The 20891-nt window shown below is 38.0% G+C and overlaps 1 protein-coding gene across 1 annotated transcript in view; it reads right to left on the reverse strand.

The window, feature by feature from the left end:
• Positions 1–20891, reverse strand: part of TRPC4 (transient receptor potential cation channel subfamily C member 4) — a 132209-nt gene that overhangs the window by 72999 nt on the left and 38319 nt on the right. Inside the window, exon 2 of the mRNA XM_066544927.1 lies at positions 8180–8584. Coding sequence (XP_066401024.1) covers positions 8180–8557 — 378 coding nt within the window. The 5' untranslated portion in view covers positions 8558–8584. The remainder of the gene's footprint in view (positions 1–8179; positions 8585–20891) is intronic.

A 20891-nucleotide genomic window follows, 5' to 3' on the forward strand; every position in this document is an offset into this window, starting at 1 on the left:
GGAAGTGAAGGCAAGTGGGTTTGATGAGAAGGATGCCTGGCATGGAGGCTTGTGAAGATGACACTACAGGTCCACTGACAGTAGAAGGCAGAAATTTTGGACATCTTTTATTTTAATTTGCGTTCTGTCCCTATTCTGATTGTAAGTTTGGCAGAGTGCTGTAAAGAGGGGCTCAAAAAACATGAAAAGAAGGAAAAAGAAATAAGCACAGAAAATGTGACTTCTTGAAGAAAAATCTGACTTTTATGCAGACCTTATTTTTTAATTATCTTTCTAAAGATTTGGAGTTTCTTTTTTTTCTAAAGGGTTTGATTTATTCTAGACTTTAAAATATTTTTGATAATCTGTACTCATCTCCTCATGATAGGAAAGTACTTTCATTTCTAGCATGACCTTCGAACAAGAAATATGAAAATGTCAGCAAATAATGACAGAAACGTACTCAATATATCTGAATCTGTAACACTTCAAGTTTAGGTGGAGTGTCACCAGCTGTCTTTAAAATAAATCTGTGTTTGTTATCATCAAAATTTTCTGGATTTCTGCAAATTGCTAAACCAGAGGAATAGATTAACAGCAGGGGGAAAGTCGTTCTCAATAACACTATCTTCCAGAAACCTATCTATAAGGATCCTGATAGTCAGAATTTTTCTTTATGTAGCCACTAAAAATTGGCTCATCATTTTGTACAGGTCAAGAAACTGTCATGTTTCCTCATATTTTGTCATTTGTCTTTTGGTATTGCTGTGGAATATGATGATTTAGAATTTGTTACAAGGTGATGGGTGCATATTGTAGAACACATTGCCTACCTCAATATTGAAATTGCTAGCAGCTCTGTTGGGTGGCACAGGCATACCAGCTTCTGGAGTATTTCCTTAGTAATTGTCACAGGTTTTTCTACTCATCCACCCACCTTAGCTCTGATGCATATAAACACAGACAGTTTGGGTTTATTGCCAAGACATAATGGCATTTATGTGCAACTTTTTCTGAACTTGAAAACAGCCAGCAACCTTCTTCAAACCCAAGAACAAAACTTCTGAAAATGCTTATCTCCATCTCACATGCAATTAGTCAGCTCCACCCTTACTGTGCACCTGTGCTACATGCTGTTTTCATGTGCCTAAATGGTTATATGAAAGACTGACTAGTTTTATCCATAAATGAAATATCCCCTACACAGCCTCTCCCATTCATCTATCAACATGTCAGAAAATTCTAACTAATCAGACACCACTGGGAAAAAAATACTCATCTACCCACTCAGGCAGATAGCAGTGTAAAGAAACAACATTTTGCCCTCACGTTCCACTTCAAGAATGTGTACTTTCAGACAAAGAATCTCTGCAATGCCTCCTCCATACTCATTACTAGCTAGACTGTCATTAATCACAACATTCGAAAAAGACATTTCGTTCATAAATTTCTGTGGGAGACATTTTCAAAACAAAAATGATGCTTGAATCTCAACAGGCAAAAACTACCCCAGAAGAGATTGTAACTGGAATTTTGCAAAGTTACTGGAAAAAGAGGTTTAGATTAGGAAACTACCAGGCATCATGCAGTGATCAAAAAATCTTTCTATCTCTTCTTGACCAATATAACTCCCAGTTCAGTTACTAGGGGAAAATTTGAAGGAGAATTAAAAAAAAAAAAAGTCAGGTTTAACATTTATGTAAAGTCTATTGCAGTCATGTTGGGCCTACAACCTGTATACATTCCTTGGCCTTCTCCAGGAGGGCCCACTGTCACCAGGAGGAAGTACAACCCTGACATAGGAGCTTTCCCACATATATACCATTGGGCTATGTGGAAATGCAGGACTGGGAAAATTATATTCCATGTGACTTGGAAAGAAAACAACGGGCCAAAGCTGCCTAAATGCTCTTAAAACACATTAAGGGAGACTGAGACTGAAGGTAGGTTAAAAGTGCAGCTCCAAAGCAGAGCATTGGCTTAATCTCAGGACACTGGGACTCCTCAAAGGGCAATTTCAAGAAGTCCAAAGATACTGAGAGACATTAAAAGAACAGAGTGGGTGATGTGGCCACATGTAGGGAATCTCCTAGGAGATAGGAGCTCTGTCAGTCCTGATAGGAGCTTTGTCAGAAGAGCAGCATCTAAGCTGCCAGGATTTCAGGAATGGAAAATGACTCTTCAGGCTCTGTGCTACTTTCATGCTACTTCCTGACTTTTCCCTTTTAGACTTTTTCTCTGTTTCTGGGAATGCTGCCAGACTGAAGGCGCTTTGCCTGCAAAGCTGTCTAGCTTTGTTGTCCATGCCCTTTCCCAGATAGCTTAGGTGAGTGCCTGAACATCCACAGAGGAGTCTGTTCCACTGGCCTAGAAACTATACTGTACAACATCCTTTACACTTCCTCACACAGGACCATTCCCTCATCCTGGCTGTTCTCTTACAGTCTTTCATTCTCTCCAGAATTACTTAGCAACTAATTAAAAAAAAAAAAATCAGATGTTGAGACACATTTTGGCAAAAGATCAGTCACTTTTTTTTCTGATGAGAATTACATCAGAAGCTTCAAGCAAAAGACAACTTGTATTCTTGTCCTCTTCTTTTCTACCTTCCCACACTCCAAATAATTATCAGTCAGACATGAGTCAAGACTGATGAAATATAACTTTAGCCTTTGACAGTAAAACAATGCCCTTTCTCTCCCTACCTCCCAAAAAGTCCCAAAATAGCAAGCTTTCCTACCAATCACCTGATAACTCCTCCTGTCCAAGAGTTTACAATGGCTGCTAGCACACTGAACAGCACATAAATATCTCAGCATTTGCCATCTTCTTACACATGAATTCTCACCTCACCCATCTCTTCCAGATGCCATTCCTTGTTACAGCATAAACCCACAGCTTGCTGTGGTTATCTCTGCCAAAAAAGGTTCACCTCCTTCCTTTCAGTTCTTTCCCTACAGATAAAGGCTAGAACATATCATACCTAAAGTCTACCATGACCAGAGAGAATACTAGAGGGCCCTCCATACTGATGAGGAAGGGTTGCTCACAGTCTGTCTGAAGAGAAAATGGTAACCTAAATGCTGAATCTTTCAGTCCTTCAGAAATGTCTCTATACTTAAAGTTTCAGAGGTTTGGGTTTTTGTCTCTTTTAATAATATTTTTTCCCAAATATTTAGACAACTAATGGAACTCACCCTTTCTTGGGCCTTTGAGAAATTGCCAGGAAAATCCATGAAACCCAACAAAAAAAAAAGTTGTACATGCCATGGACTTGCATTTTTAGAGGCTGACACATTGACAAGCTGAAGCCTGGCTTCCCGGCTTGACTTTGGCAGAGTAAGTAGAGGCAGGGCTTTTGCATAAAGTAGTTTATGATGTGACTTTACTGCTTGTCCTGGGAGAGCAAAAGGTCTCTGAGTGTTGCAGCATGTGGATATAGTTTATTTTCAGCTTCCTACTTCCAGCACTGTGTCAGTGATTTCTACTTTTCTCTGCATGTAAGCCAGGCACATATCACAGGGATCACATCCTCCCTTATCCAAAAGTTTTCCTTCCTCTAGCAATTCCCTTGTGTTTGCAAATGCCAGTCTGGCATTAGCTCAGTATTTCGTTCACACATCTGCACATCTATCCCTAGAGTGTCCACCCATTAAAAATACCCTCAAGTATCACAAGACTGACATACAATAGTGAACAGAAGGCATAAAAGCACTGTCATGTGCTTTATTCTGCTAGCCAGACAATGCTGTAAGCACTGCTGTCGGGTTTCCAAGCCCTAAAGCAAGTCTGTCAGCTAATACAATGCCACATGGATTCAAGTCTAGTAACTGAGATTTCAGCTTCACTTATGTGATTTGCAGCATCCTTAGAAGGCAGCTACACCTCTGCTTCAGTCTTCCCTGAATATACACAAATATTTAGATGGTCAACCCCCCAGCTAATGATCAAAGCCTGAGTTCCCTAAGCAGTAGAGCATACTATGATTTAGATAAAGGTATTAATTTTTTATGCTGCCTAGCCCCCAGCCCATCTGTGGATGCTGCATGCAATTTAACAAGACAAAAATGTTTTCTGCAGATACTAAATTTAAAAGAACAACTTTTTTTTCCCCCCTCTTAATTTGGCATTCAGCTATCCATCAGGGTAAGCAACAAGTGACTTGGCAGATAATTCAGGACATATGGCTTTAAAGAATGGTAATTTAAAAGTACTTGGACAAGTTTCCTCAACTCATTCACATTAATTTGCGCTATTCTCTTTTACTTGTGCTCTAGCAGCTGGTACAGCTAAAGAAGTATAGAAATATAATGAATATAATGCAAGTGACAAAAAACCCCTTTCCTTGTGTTAGATTAATGTATAGTGCAAAAACTTCTCTCAAAAACTGAGAAGCAGAAGGAGTTCAAAGACAATTCAGAACTGTTAAACCTACATAATCTGTACCTCATCTGTACCTCATCTACCTACCTCATCTGTAGTCACCAGGTGGCACCAGATGTATCCATACATTGGTAATTAGGCTAAAACCATTGTAACCTATGTGGTCTTGGAAATGCTGAGCCCATCACATATGGCTATTAGGCAGAGCCAGCAGCTGAATGATCAATAGGCTAGAGAGTTTAGATGTAACTTTAACGAGATCTGAACATTGTTTTATAGTTCGGGGGTTTGGGGGGTGGGGTTGGTTTGTTTTATTGGGGTTTTGTTAGGGTTTTTTGTAATTGGAGTGGGTTATTTTGATTTTGTTTTGTTATGGTGGGTTTTTTTGTTTGGTTTTTCTTCTGTGTTTATTTTTTTGTTTCTTTTAGGAGAAAGTGTAAATTAGAGATCAGTGGCATCTGCTAATTTGGAGATGTTGGTTATAAAACTTTTCCAAAAATGCAAAACCAGATTACTTTAACTAAATGAATTGATTCCTGGTTAGAATTAACATATTGTTACATTTTCCCCCTTTTCTTTTGCAACACCTAAAATGTTTAAAGCATTAAGTTTTGGAGGATAACCAGTTCTTTTAAAAGATACTTTTCAGCAGTCCTGAAGAATTGTAGCTTTCTGTTGATACAAGAGGACATTTTCTTCTAGATTTCTGACATTGACAATGAGAACTTGAATTATATAATAAATTCTATGCTTAAAATTATTTCGTTTTACAAATATAGCTACATTATTGTACGAACTGAAGCTGAAATTAGCTATGCATCATACATAGGATATTATCTCATGAATATAAAGAAAAAAATTAGTAAGAGCTAATTCATTTACTTGTGAATCATATCAGGTTTTTTCCAGAAATTCAATGTTCATAACTTTTTCACTAATTAAATATTTGGGAAACTGTTTCTTGTGCTTGGAAGTATTTAGCAAGGTGTTTTTCTTTCTATTATTAACTGTCTTCTGTAGAAATAAAACTTTTCATCAGGGACCAAAAAAAAAAAACCAGAAAAAAAGGGTTGCCCTCACTGAATCGATGGCAAAACTCCCACTAACTTGAAGGGGCCAGGATTTTACCACACATGACCACACATTCCCTTATTCAAAGAAGGAAAACCAAACAGCCAAAGATATCATGTTACTAAAAGCACAGAGTCTGAAAATGAATCATTGTCTAAACAATATATCAAATATTTACAAACACCAGTAATCAAAAAGTAGAGTTGTAATTTGAAATAGTTTCAAAAGAAACTTGAAGGGGGAAAACAACTTGAAGGAAGAAAAAATATATAATAGAAGTACATAATTCTGAGTATTCAGCTTTTATCTCTTTATTGCATTGGAATGATTTTTCAGCCAAAAGGTACTTTTTTATTATACTAAATTCATTGTGGCATTAGTACAAAAATGCCATTGGCGTTTACATCCTCTTCAGCATGCCATGTTCCTAAAAATGAACCAGTGTGATTATCAGTGTATTATTACACACCTGACACCCATAGAAGCTTAATTGTTGTTGGGATCCCCAGTGCATACAACAGCGAACATGTGTAAGCAACCTATCAGTTAAGAAGCCGTTTTTATAAGCACTGGCTTGCATTCAGTGCTTGCAGAGGTAACGGGCAAACCTAGGCTTAAACTGACACAAAAGGAGATGTCTCTGTTCAAATGATTCATTATTCTTCTTCACACTTTACAGTAAGACCCCCAGCAAGTCCAACCAGGGAAACCAAGAAAGCATAAGCAGGAGCAGTACTCTTCACTCCAACCAGCAGTGGACTCTGGCACTGAAACAACATGGTTAAGCTTCAGCACAGAGAAAGATCCTCTAGACCGGAGCAAAGCAGTTTGTGAATAATTTAACATGGTAGTATTCACACAAAAAGTAAGCTTATCTTTTGTCTGCTACAGCATGATGCTCACTAATACAAGTTTGACTGTTTATATTCAAGCATTTTCATTACAGCAGCTGTGGCCCATACAAAAATGTAGCCCTGAAAGTCTAAAGAACAGCCTGAAATTTAGGCAGCTCTTGTAAGGTGAATTTCTAGACTCCCAAGGTCAAAAAGTGATTTATGATGTCTTAAAACAAGTAACTGATAAAGACTGCAGGAGGAGCTCTCCAGGGATCACCATTTTTTTCCATTGCTAAGGGGAGCCCACGGAGCCAGACCAGAGACGAGACGCACCTTTGGATGGCTACCGTCAAATGGCATGAACTTTACCCTGCCAATGGCAACTTCCACTATAGAGGCTGCATAATGGAGACACAGGGGTTTTAACTGGTTTGGGATGGGGCTGTGCACTGATCCTTCAGGCTCCTGGTACACTGCACTGAGAAATTCCTATGTGCTGTATCCTCATCTGCACTATCAGTTCAGGAATCATGAAATGAGACAAACATCATGTGAATATAGTTTTCTTCCCTTTCTCTGACATAAATCTGTTGTCATTTTACAGGAGCTCTGCTTTTACTATCTAGAAGAAAAGGCAGGCACACACATTTGCAAGAAGACCTAGTATCTCTTTCTTTCTATAACAAAGGAGCGTAGAATTAATGTTATTTTATCAGCAAAAATTATACTTTTTACCTATTATCTGCAATTCTATCCATGGCAAGTATATTATACTGTAATTTAAGTATATTACATGTATTATCTGTAAAAGGGCTGTAATAATTTCAACATACTATTCATTGAAATACACTAATAGAGTACCTATAACACAAGAAAGCTGAAATTGATGAAAATAGAGTACAATAGTATAACTACTTTTGAGGTTTCTCTTCCTAGAAGAGAGTCCTAGGAATATCAGAATGTATGGGCTATGTTATCCTGTCTCCACTATTTTCTTAAAATTAGAAAGATTTGCAAGAGGCTAGATATTTCCCAGAGAGGTCTCAAAGCAGTTCAAGGGAAAGCAGAGTAGGTATCAGATCATGAATGAGACTATATGTAATGATTTTTTCCTTTGAGAAAAGACAGGGAGAAAGGGAGAGAAGTTTGCATTTTTTTAAATTGTACTTCATAGGATGGATGACTACTTGAGACAGGACTGAAGTTCTGATGAACTGGGTTGTGTCCACCAGTTTTGCCTCTCTGAGTTGGGATATGATGATATCTACATGGATGGGTTAAAACATTCATTGACTTATATGGGAGTTTCATAATTGATTCAAAGGGACTACATATTACCACTACTATTCTCTTTGGAATTATTTGTTTCTTTGAATGATTGAAGATTTCCCAGCCATATCTGCAGGAATAATATTGTGATTATACAGAGGGGAGTTATGAGAAAGACAAAGAGAGACTTTTAACCAAGGCCTGTAGTGACAGGAAAAAAGGCAATAGTTTTAAACTGACAGAGGGTAGGTTTAGAATGGACAGAAGGAAGACATTTTTTATAATTAGGGTGGTGAGACACAGAATAAGGCGGCCCAGAGAAGTTCAGGGTGTCCTGTCCCTGGAACTGTTCAAGGTCAGGTTGGATGGAGCTTTGAGCAACCCTGTTTAAGGAAAGATATGTCTGCCCATGGCAGGATGTTGGAACTAGACTTGAAGGTCCTTCTGAGTCAAAACAATTTCTGACTGTATGATGTATAAACATAGTTGAATACAATGCATGCAGCATCAAAGTAATTGATTTTCTGATTTTAAGTACTGCATGCAAGGATGATGTTTTGTTTTTCTTTTTCTTACCCCCTTTGCACAATTCTTCCCTTTACATTAGACCAGACTATAAACTCAGAACATCCTGCACGTACCTGCTTCTCTCCACTGGGTTTCTTGTGATTTAACAGCAGCTCCACGGCTCCAACCACCTCCTTCCGTATGGCATGCAACAGAGCATCTCCCACATACACGTTAAAACTTAAGAGCAGCTCAATGAGCTCAAGGTTCTCATTTTCAATTGCAATTAGGAGTGCAGTTCTGCCCAGGGGATCAATGCAGTTAATATTGATCTTGAAATAAATTTCTGCCTCCTCCAAGGCTTTCTTTACACTGGCATAATCTCCTTTCTCCACGGCATTCAGGTAGGCCTTCTCTGAATGAGACAGTTCGGATTCTGCCCGCACAATGCGAAGAGGGATTCGGTCTCTGTAGGGAGCATTGACACTTCTTTTGTAGTAGAACTGGGCCATATTTTATGCCATTCTAATACTTTGTCTCTGCAACATGAAAATAAGGATAAAATCAGTAATTGAGCTTGGGGTATGGGGCACCAAATTAATATTTGCTGTATATACATATTTAAAACTCATATTAGAAAGCAATGTTGAAACATTTTTTATCAATAGAACATGTAAGCAAAAGCGGAAGCCAAAACACTGCTTATTTGTAACATACCAAGTAAAAGCATATCTGTCAGAATACCATTTGCTTCTTTGCTTTTTTTAAATCTGTGGCAAACAAGAAATTATATGGTACAACATAGTTTATCACCAGAAGTGTTGCTCCATTTCATCCTTAATTTCTTCATTCAGTTCTGCAAAGCCTTAAAGAGCACAGTTGCCTGTCTCAAACACTGTAAAGTCCACAGAAAGATTTTGCCATGGAAAAAGCACAGAAGGGAGTGACAGGATGGTGACCACCCCAAATCTGACAGAGGAAAGTTCTGGTTAGCACATCCTGGTAGGTGCATCCAGACAAAAAATTCCCAATGCAGCAAACTGTGTAGAGAAGCAACTGCTCATACACATATGAATGGTCAAACGAAGATCACCCCAAGTTATGGGAAAGATGGCATCTATGACCACCAATGATCACCAAAACCTCCCTCTACCCTTCAAATATGCCTCTGCGGGTAACTTGAACTTGGACTGTAAGATAAACCACTACTACAGGGACTTGAGGTAAATTAAAGGTGGTACTATTTGTCCAAGTGTTGTCTCAGACCTAGGGAGAGATTAACAAAGCCTGAGGAAAAGAATGCATCACTGATAATGGACAAAGAATGTAGAATTTACGGGCCACAAGGAAAGGCAATTCAAAAACTGTGTTGAAATCAACTCCGATTGCGTAAAAGGTAATTCCAATGGAGAGATCTTCTCTGACATCCTACAACAACTTGTGTGTTGCTTGAGGATTGTGTGTGGACAACTAAATACAGTTTTTACCTCTTATCTAGTCCTGCTCAAATACCCTGACTTTTCTGTGACAGGCACAGACTGCACAGCTCAGTGGTAAGCTTCCCTACTAAGATTTTGATTCAATCTCATATGCTATTAGAAAAACATTAATATAAAATGTTTTTCTAACCAGAGCTCACTAACTTATAAATTAAAACTCAGAACCTAAAAGGAAAAACAAAATCCATAGGAGATAAATTTCCAAGGACTGGTAGATAATAGTCACAGTTTTGATTCTGAACTACTTAGTTCTAAACTAGAATTAATACTGAAACATAGCAGCAATAAAACAACTCTAAAGTCTTACATATAGTAAAGCATATGGTGTCTATGGTTTTATTCTGTGTACTTTATTCAAGGACTTTGCAAAAAAAATTCGTTATAACAAAATTATTTTTCCTGGTTCTATCTTCCACCTGGGAAAAAAAAAAGAAAAAAAAAGGGAAAGAGGAAAGTGGGAAAAGAAAAAAATTTACCTCAAAGAACAAGGTCCACAAAAATATTTCCCTCTGCTGTTCAACTGGAGGTTGAACACCTTATTAGAGGAAGAACTGTAGCTTCTTGTAATTTTTTCAGTTGATAATGCAAGCTGCATTAACTCACTGCTTTTTACTCCACTTTTTTCAGTCATTAAAACAAAATCTCTGTTGAGATTCTATAGCAAGCTATAATGCATATTTTTATTATTGTGAGGTTTTCATTCATCAAACAAAAAAGTCACTTAACATAGTGAGGAATATAGTAATTATTCTGATCCCCCTTTTCTTAAATAGTGTAATGAGAGATATGTAAAGGCTGTTACTAAGTTGTTTTGTTTGTTTTCCAGAGCAGATTAACATGGCTTGACATAGGCAGGAGAAGATAAAGAAGATACGGGACAGACAACTCTCTGCCACATCCATATACAGGAGCTGAGGAATTGCCAACCTTTGCAAGCTGTTTCCCAGTTCTCCCTACAGAATGGTATCAGCCTACAGTCTGGACTACTAGAGGTTGCCCAGTCTGTGGATTATGTTCTGTTAATCTCAGTCTAAGTAAAATAAAGCTCATATCCATTGCACAGTTTTGTACCCCTGGAACAGATATCAGATTCTTAATGCACTGTATTTTTTCAATTTGCTTTTCATTCTTTCATTTCAAAACTGCAAGTTCAAGGAGGTGAAAATTTTTATGTTCAGATCAAAATTAAGAGACATAAATATAGTTCACAAGGAGGTATCTGCAAGAAATGTGGACTGTCATATTCCATGGACAGCCACAGACACTTTGAGTTTCATAGCCCCATTCCCAAACTCAAGCAGATCGGGTGCTGGATGTGAAGGGCATCCTGCCTGACTCCAGCTGCCACCTGACAAAGACTTAGGTCTCAACACAGGCTCTATTTCATATCTGTCAGGCAGATATCAAGTTAACCCACAACAATGCACACACATTATCCAGTTTTTTACTATTTACAGAGTTCCCCAAGACCCCGGAAGAAAACAGAGAGACTGCAGCTGGGGGGTTAATGCTAAAGGCTTCTCTGTCTTGAAAGCACATGAATAAAAAGATCATTGTCTCCACATTTCTTGTGAGAAAAACCATGAATTAACTTGTATCAATGAAATTTGGCATCAGAGATGTTTATTGTAGATGAAGAGTACAGTCACCTACAGATGGGATCTATCATGATTTAATGAGAATGATTTGGGGGTTTCTTGTTTCTTTATTTTAAGTCTGATGAAGATCTTTTTTTGCTTCACTGTAAGCCATGAGGAAAATACTTGTTGGAACTTTTTTTGTTTACCTTTTCATGATTCTTGAGTAGATCTAAATTTAATTTGTCTCTTTTACAAGAGACATATTAAACACACATTTCATTCTTTTAAATAGCTGCGCCCCACTAATCTCTATTTGTTGCCTGTACCAATTCTTGAAAATAATTACCCATAAATAAGGTTTTGTTTTAAGTAAAAGTCTATGTTTACATGCAATTAGAAACTAGAGATTGATTGCTGATACAGGATGGTCCTGGAGGGTGATACGAACATCAAAGATAATGGTTCCATGGCTGTTTACAAAAAAAAAAAAACCTGTTTATAATTTTATCTAAAGGTAGATAGTGTTGTGTAACAACTGTTACTGTGCTGTCACATATAAATGCATGCATATGACATTTACATGGAGCTGTAAGACCTAGAAACAAACCAGCAGCAGTACAAAAGTTTCCAATAGCTTTGAACATCTCTGCAGGAAGAAGTCTAAACAAACAGGTCAAAAACACAGGGCCAGTGCAAGAAGAATGAAAGAAAAAAAGTTATGGTACAAACTTATGAAAAGTGTAATTATAGTTTCTACAGAGTTCATATACCTGACACGTAATAAAAATATTTCAGAGAAGAAATGAAGACAAAATAACTTTATATGGTGCTTCCCGCTGTGCAATGGAAATATCAGCAGCACCTGAGCAGGAGAAATAGATAAAAGAAGGAAATCATAACACTTTGACAGAATAGTGATTCTTACGAGAAAACATTTTTTTCTTAACAGTCAGTTTTGTTTGCACCTGCTACAGACCACTATTTCAAATTACGTGGGACTCTTTCTTTCATATGTTGTTTTTCATGGAGGAATGGTAACATTCCACCTTCTTTGCAAACCTTTACCATTTCCACTCTATTATTATTTAATAATTGCATATGTCCTTAGAAAAGTTGATGTTATTAATTTTGATAGTCCTAAATAAATAATTGGATTTTTTTTCTGCTGCCGTATCATTGTGTATATGTACATATACATGCATATTTTAACCACAGGCACACAGATATTTCCCCTTTAAAGCTCAAGAAAAACTGCAATCAGATTTCCTTGGCATTTATTCTACCATATTTGCTTCCTTTACATATATAATCATATCCTCCCTATTTTTCCAGCGGACACTGACTTGCATTTACTTTGCTTGCTGCCCCCTACCCCAAAACCAGGTGTGAGAGGGAAATTGGAGTGAGCCATCAGCAGGCACCAAGGGCCTCAGTGACAAGCCACTCGTATCACTGTTCACAGATGTACTGCAAACCTTCCAGAGACAGAGAGAGACCCCAGTGAGGACACATTTCCTTCAGCAGAGGGAAGTGGGAGTGATACAGATATGCTTGTTAGTATCCACATGTGCAGCTTCTGAAATCCTCACTGACACAACCCTTCTAAAGACACTCTATTTCCAATACTGACCACTGTTACACTTACTATAGCATTACAGTATATATAGATAGATAAATATAGCATTATCCTATATAGCTTCTTCTATATAGTCAAAGCACACTTATGATTTTGCTCATGAGTTTTTCAGACTATTTGCATTAAAAAAAAAAAGCAAAAGTGAAACGTCACATGTAACTATGGCATCACCCTGCTCAGAACCCGAACGTTTATGACAAGTGAATAACATGCTGATTTCTCTGATCTTCTGAAACTATTTTATATGCACTTTTCATGGCAAAGGAAAGTTTCTGACATTTTTTAGGTTGATGAAAGTATGACATTTTTCCTTCTAAAATAGATCTGTGACATACCAGCTTTAATCTGACACAGAACGCTATATGATACACAGTAAAAATGTTGTTCAAAGAGAATTTTGGAAAGTAAGACTAGCTCTGAAAAATCCCAGTCCAAATGAAGCATAAAGTTTCTTCTCTGTCAGTCACCAGAACAGACTGTTTCATTTCAACAAGAACAAAAGAAATGCAGATAAGCCTTTGATTTCTGAACCCAGCATTAGTCCAGATACTGCCTTATAACCAAATGCCTAGACAGCAACTTTAACATGCTCTAGCACTGGGGTCAACTGGATAGGCTGTGTCCACACTGTTAAACATACTTCACCCCAAAACAGGTCAGCTGAATGAGAACTGTCTTCTGGGGATAATTTGGGGTCCAGGCTAACTCCTACACTGTGCCTGGAAAGTGTGTAGGAAGATAGAACTGTATTGAGCCAGCAGTTGGGCTGATTCCAGGGACTGCTCGAACAACTTTGGCTGCAGGTGATGGAGTTTCACTGATCATGCCTGCCTTCTAGCACTATTTATTTTGCAACTGTTATAGCTGGCAATACAGTATGTAGGGTCCTTACCTGAAAGGAATTTTTCATTGTTAGAACTACAGTTCAGATTTGAAAGCTGACAATAGCAAAAGTAGCAATTTGAAATTTAAAATTTAACACTGATTCACACATGCAGGACATAAACTGAATAACTCAGTATGGTGCACGTTCCCTATAAGACTGCTAATTTGGAAAAGAGCTAAACCTCTTCGTTTTGCTCTGGTCTAAAATGCCTCATAATCAAAGTTTCAGTAAAGCAAAGAACATGACCTAGTATATAGCTGTAGTGGATCATGGGAAGCAGGCTGCCATGTCATCTGCTTACAGCTGTTCTGGCTTCACAGTCAGGAAGGCAGGACATCAGCTACAAAGAACAACTTTAGGCATCCAAGGTACAATGGTTATATGGTAGATTAAACACCACCAGCATTTTATATCAGCATCTTAAGAGAACAAGACCTAGGAAAGTCTGAGTCTGAGACACTGAATGTGTAAACCTTTCATGATGTGACACAGACTACTTACTTTGATGTTTTTTTGTAAAAGACAGGATGCAATTTCATAGCATTGTTGGGGGGGCGGCGGTTAAAGCATGGTCCTTCATATATAGCATAAAGATGGTCTATAAGTTTACTTAATGCCAGATGGGAGGAAACTTTTACCTTCTAGGGCTGATGTTACACCAAATATTAGTTGACAATGATAGATTCTTACAACAGTGACCTTTAAAGTCTACAAGACTACTATCAGACTGGAGTTTGAGAAATATCAAAATAGAAATAAAAGACCATTGAGAGACATTAGAAATTATTACCAGATCTTAGAGGGGTAGGATGATTTGGGGTCAAGCATACAGTACTGCAAATCTGTATATTTCTTAAAAGAAGAGATATTCAAGAACTTGGTTCTTCAAATACACTTAAAACTAAGCTTAATTTCATTTACCCTGTGGGCAAAAATCTGATAGCTCACTCATGAGGAAAAAAAAGAGCATCATTAGGTCACAGAAGTATCATTAGAGGACAATATTAAATTAGTTCATCTTCCCAGTTTATTTAAACTAGAGAAAGGTACTCTTCAGAAAAATACAAGATGCACGGTTACCTCTTGCTGATGGGTAGCAGTAGGCAAATGTCCTCAGGAATCCGTGGGAATGACCTTGAAGCTTGAACTATTTGTTCTTGCCCAGAGGGAAATAGTGACGTGTTTAAACCTGCCACCAGAGCAAAGGAGAGAAAAACTGCTTGCCTCTGACTGACATGAACTTGTTCTTTGAAATGATGGAGCATGAAAGATGCGAGTCCAGCCTACACGCAGTAGGCAGCCAGTTTAGGGTGGGAAGGACAGGGAAGGCAATAACACAGATAATGATCTTAATGAGTGACTGCAACATCCAGTTGAGTCGACCTTCCTGTCTCCTTGGCTGGTGTTATCCTCCGGGGTAAATTCAAGGAGCTCTCCAAAACAGTTTTCAAGATAAAAGTACTTCAGTGTCATCTAGCTACACAGAAGGCTGCCTTCCAGCATTTCCAAGAGTAGCACTGACCTAATGCCCTGTGGATGTGATCCTGCAGCAGCCACACAGCACGGCAACATTTCTCAGGGGACACAGGGAGTGGGCTGTCCCTGCTCATGGAAAGGGTGGGTGGTCTTTCTTCAAATGAGAAGAGGATGGGAGAAGAAACCTGTACACAATCTGTTCAGAAAAGTGTTGGGCAGAAAAAGTCTGACTGAGCAAGTTCACTTGAGGAGGAAAGAAGAGAGGATCCAGATTAGGTTGGGAAATGCAGGACAGGAGCATTACTTGTGGGAATTATGCTACAAGTAGCAGTGACTTTTCTGAGTTTCAGGGTATGTTTTCACACAGAACCACATGTCTTCCCATGCTTCCTATGATGAAGTACAAGGCAGCATGCACTTTGTCCAGAAAAGGGAGAGTTTGGGCAGACTGCCCAAATACTTTTAGTAAAGACTTGTAATAAAAACACTCCTCTGTGGGTCCATTTTCAGATGTACAAGCTAAGCCAGCCTGAGGATAAGTTAAAACACTTTTCAAGTATTTAGGACCAACAGAGAGCCAGCTGTGAAGAGATTTGTGTTCATACATATATCCTCACATAAGCATTTTAGTACTGGCTGCTGCCCTCAGAGTGTTATGTGCATTTTGTGGGGAGCCTTGAATAAGGCTGAACTTAAAAAAAATCCAACAAAATAAATAAAGGCTAGTTAGGGAAAACTGTTCAAGTTTTGGAATTTATTGGTCTTTTTCCACCCATATCCTTTGTAGTTCTGCCCTCACACTGCTTAGAGACACTTGAGTTGGTGTATTTTAATAATTTTACTAGAAGACTTCATGAAAATAAAATCAGGAAAATTTATTATCTAATCTCACCTACCATAGTAATCCAAAAACTCAAGTAAAAAGAATTATAATGTTCAATTAAATGGAAATCAAACTGACATCAAAGCAAAACATTTAAACTCAATAGCAAAGAATTTAGTTAGTTAGACAACACAAAATATATTTATACAAGTCTATAAGAAGATGATCACCCATTGGTAATAAACCTTAATGAAAGAATTTAATTGAAATCAGTCAAATGTATAATTTGGTTGGTTAACTTGTCTAACAGTGAAACTATTTACTATCTGGATCAAAGCCTGACAAAAATAATAGTATTTTTTTTCCTCAAGACGTTGTACACTTACGTGATGACTAACCCCTTCCTGCCCTTGTAGCAATAAAGACTTCAAAGTGACAAGCCCTATTTGCCAGAAGTCATAAAATGACAGTTTCATGTCACTCAGGACCTTTAAATGTATAGCACAGAACATGCCCTAATGAATAACTTGACAAGGTATTATAAAAAGCTTCTAAAATCCAGAATAACAGTTCCTTCCAGAAATTTGCCTGCATGGCCACATTGTCATTTCTACATATGCCCAAATAACAATTCAGGATTAAAAGTCTCCGGCTAAATTCCAACAAGAGTGAAAGATATAAATAGTAACAATAAGAGAACTCTCATTGCTAGGGAGTGATGGCACCAGAAAGCTGTCATGTGGATTCCCTGGCTGACAAAAACATGTCTATTACAGTACTCTATAGATCTGTGACCCAGCAGCAATTATGTGAGACTGGTAATAATTCAAATACTTTGAGCACCCTTCAGGAAGTTTGTATATTCTTGTGTGGGAGAATGTCAGAAGAAGGTACATCACTGCATTACAACATAAAAACTTTAAAAATAGATCACCTGAACATCTGAACAACAAATCTATCTCCTCAATACTTGAACTTTCTGAAGGATTATATAATGTCTCTTCTCCTCAATAATGAAATCTGCTCCCAGGCATATAATAATTTCAGCATCTTATTCATAGAAAAAATACATTTGACTGATAAGAAAATAGGAAATAATTGATACAGAAAACTTTCACTGTGAAAAATGCATCTTGTCAAAATTTTCAACTGGCAGAAGATTAATTCTGCACTCTTTTAGTCAAGGTTTTTACTCATCTACTTTAAAAAATAATCATCCAGATTTATGTCTGGAAATAGCAAGTAAACAACTTCATTTTGAAGCACCTGTGTTATGCTTTCTTCATCTTAAGCCAGAGTGTATAAGTTCATCTAAACACAAGCCAGCCTAACTTGGATTCTCATTGTAGGAATAACTCCCTGGCAAGACAACCAAATAAAAGCTGAAGAGAACAGCAAGTAACATTAATATTTCAGGAAAATGACAGTTGATAATCAGAAACCCTTTGAAACAATATTTTAACTATCAAGAAGCTCAGATGTTATGAGAGATTCACAAACTTAAGGATTACTATAAGTACCTCATCTGAACTCTGACATAAGGCAGGTTGAGGGAAAATCAGCATGGCTTCCTGGTCCTGAAAAACCTGAACTGCAAAAGGCTTCCTGAGCTACCAATTCCAGCCTCTCACACAGGCAACTTTCACCAACAATCTGTAAAGATCAGACTCCTTGTCAGAGGTAGCTGGGATCCCCCTGCTTGACCCACTGCTACTGTGAGTGGTGGTGGACAGACTCATTCCTCCAGCATGACAACTGCCTCAGTCCTAAATAATGTTCAGCTGTTAAGGACTGCTGACAGGATTATCCTTCTTCCAGCATAGCTGGAGAAAAAGCTATCCCTCTTCAGACTTCATTTGGCCAGGCTGCATAAATATGTTTCCTTTACAACTCCGGCCTATTCCTTGCACATTGGTGCCACCTGAAACACCCCAGGATGCCATATCTGTCCCCAGTTGCCCTCCTGAAAAGGAACAGGTCCCCTCTAGCTCTTATGTCACACCCCAAACCCTGGTAGCCTTAGGTATTTAACTAGAAATAGATATCTCCAAGTGGTCAGCTGAACTGAACCTTCAGACTCCTTCTGTGTTTGCACTACTCCTTTGCCACACCACTTTTTTTGAGTGATCAAAGTGTACTTTTTACTCCAAGACACACTTTCCTGCTTTGTACGATTTCAATAATTCTCCATCTCATGCTTGGATTTTTTACTTGATTAAGTTCCAGACCTACAATCACCTTGTTCAAGACTGCATCATAATCATCAACCTTTAATCTGCTGATAACCCATGCTCTTTTTTTCCTCAGCTGTTTTCAGTCAAAAAAAAAAATCTGATAAAAGGAAAAAAAATCCTTTTTCAAAATTATTCTGTAAACACTCATGTAATTTGCACTTTTAGCTAGATTAGAATAACCTTTTGTACTCTGCTTCCCGCAACAGTGGAATAACTGGTCTCAAGGGCAAAGCAAAAGAAAGCTCATAAGGCATGTACCTAATTCTGCAATGATGCATATATATAAGAACTTCTCTTCTTCCAGTAATCATCTTCATTCCCAGAGCATGAGCTTTAGTCAGTTTTCTCTACTTAGATGTATCACACAGGTCTCTGCTTCTGTTTGTTAGTAGTCAGTAAGTCTTTGACTCCATGACCCCTTGTAGTAAAAAATGTCAAATGTTCCCTGTGAACATCATGAACTTTGTATTGGAAAATTTGTTCTAAATATACTCACAACCATTTTATTTTATAAAATAGGTGGAATATAAATATGAGCATTTCCTTCTTTCCTTCCTTCCTTCCTTCCTTCCTTCCTTCCTTCCTTCCTTCCTTCCTTCCTTCCTTCCTTCCTTCCTATTTGCCAATAAGGCAAAAACAAAGGCAATTATTAAGTGGCTGAAAAGAGAAGTTTTTACTGTTTACTCTTCTTTCCAAGTGAGTTGAATGACACCCACAACTGCCTCTTACTGGTGAATATAAGAGGTAAACATTTTAGATATTAACCACATCCAGTAGTGCTGTACCTCGATGCAACTTACCTAAATTTAGACAGCCTACTAAGGTTTCTAAGTTGGAATGTATTTGTCTTGATCTCTTTCTAGAACTAGCAGAAAAAGAGGAGGAAAATCCTGCTGCAAGCAATTCAATCAAATTTCCATTTCCTTCTTTTGACTGACACAGCTGGGTATGAATCTTGGCCTGAGCATGTGCATTTGAAGAATTCTCTGAACCAAAGATGTTCAGAAAGTTCATTTTGAAAATAAAAAACCTGAAAATAAGAAATTGCTTTTGGTCAAAACCAAATGAACACAAATGTACAAAGGAAGACAGACCCTACCCTGATTAGAAAGATCAGGAAATCTCCTGATATGCAGGTGTCTGTCACTGTTGTAAGCCAGATACAGCAATAATGCCAGTTGTGCCTGCAATAATGCAGATTATGAGACAAATTTGTTTTGGAAAGGTGTCCCTTTGCAGGAAACTTATTTCTTACTCTAATACCCTTTTAAGTAAGAATACAAATACTGGCACATAAGGGAGTGCACCATGAGTTGTGGCACATGTTCCCTTTCAGATGCTGTGCTGTGTAACAACATATCAAACCACTGCTAGCCACTAGAAATCTCATTAAATGTCCAGAGATATTAAAGAAGATCACAGATATTCTGGGGGTATATATGTACAATTCAGTATAACTGGCAAGGGAAGTAATATGTACTTTTCCTTGAAACTGGTTGTCTGAGAGATGAAACTGACCCCAAGCTACACAAAGAAGTTGAGCTTCAAATAGATATGAGGAAACTGTGAACATTATTCCTCATTGTGCAGGTGTATCCTACACTCTCTGTGATCCCCAGCATGCTGACACTGCAGTTACACACTGAGTGTAGGAATTCCTTTCAAACTCAGGTGCTAGTGATGGAGCTTCCATTGCAATTCCATTTTTTCTTCCAAAGATGAGAGTATATACAAAGCTGAGCATAACCCAAAGATAAAACCAGCTGCTAGTAACAAGGCCACGTACTTCTAGTAACCAATGTTGATGCTATGGTTTGAAAGTAGTTATTTTATTGGCTCCGTGCATCTACTAGAGTATCATTGTAAAATACACTGTTTAAAATACTAATTTTCTGTCTAAAACTACTTATAGTTGATACTCTAGCAGATGCATGGAATCAAAAACAATGCTTGAAATCTAACAATGACTCTGTTAGAAATTCAGTGCACAGGGGATGCATTAACTAAATAAGCAACAGGTTATTCTGGCCTGACAGTAACATCTTTTCTGAAAGAACAGCCTAGCACACATTCTTAGAGCAACATCCCCTCCAGCCATTGCTTCCCTGCTGCTGAAGTTGTGTCCTCACAGGGACCTCCACTGCTGCCTGTGGTCCATGCTGCCCCCCAGGGCTCACACCACCTGCCAGGCCACCCACAGCCAGCTGTGCTGGACACTGCTCACTGCTGAAGTGGGTTAGGGCCCTGATGTTCTAGCCACTACAAACACCAGCAGTTTCTATTCAAGGAAATCTAAAATTATGGCATTCTTTCCATTGGGAGTTACAGATTCAGACATGCAATAACCCTTAACAAATAATCAGGAGCTGTTAACATAATACCATCCATCATAAAAAGAGTTGATACTAGATACTATTTTACCAGTGCTCTGAGGAGAAAAGTCAGACAAACAACTGAAAATAATTCAATTTAAAATTAATTTTTGTGACTAGAAAGAAGAGTCCTTTTAGGAATGATTAAGAATCAAAATGTTCAAAGTGATTTTTTTTCTTACAGCAGCAAAAACTTCAGACTGTCAGATATCAGGGATAGAATGTTACTGAAATATGGATCCCTCAGTTCTCTACACTCACTGCTTGGGACAAGGGGGAAAATTAAATTGCCATTGGTACATAATGTGCTTGAGTGCTCACTTAACACTGGTTGTGTAAG

The sequence above is a fragment of the Molothrus aeneus genome, chromosome 2 (genome assembly GCF_037042795.1).
Source record: "Molothrus aeneus isolate 106 chromosome 2, BPBGC_Maene_1.0, whole genome shotgun sequence".
Taxonomy (NCBI): Eukaryota; Metazoa; Chordata; class Aves; order Passeriformes; family Icteridae; genus Molothrus; species Molothrus aeneus.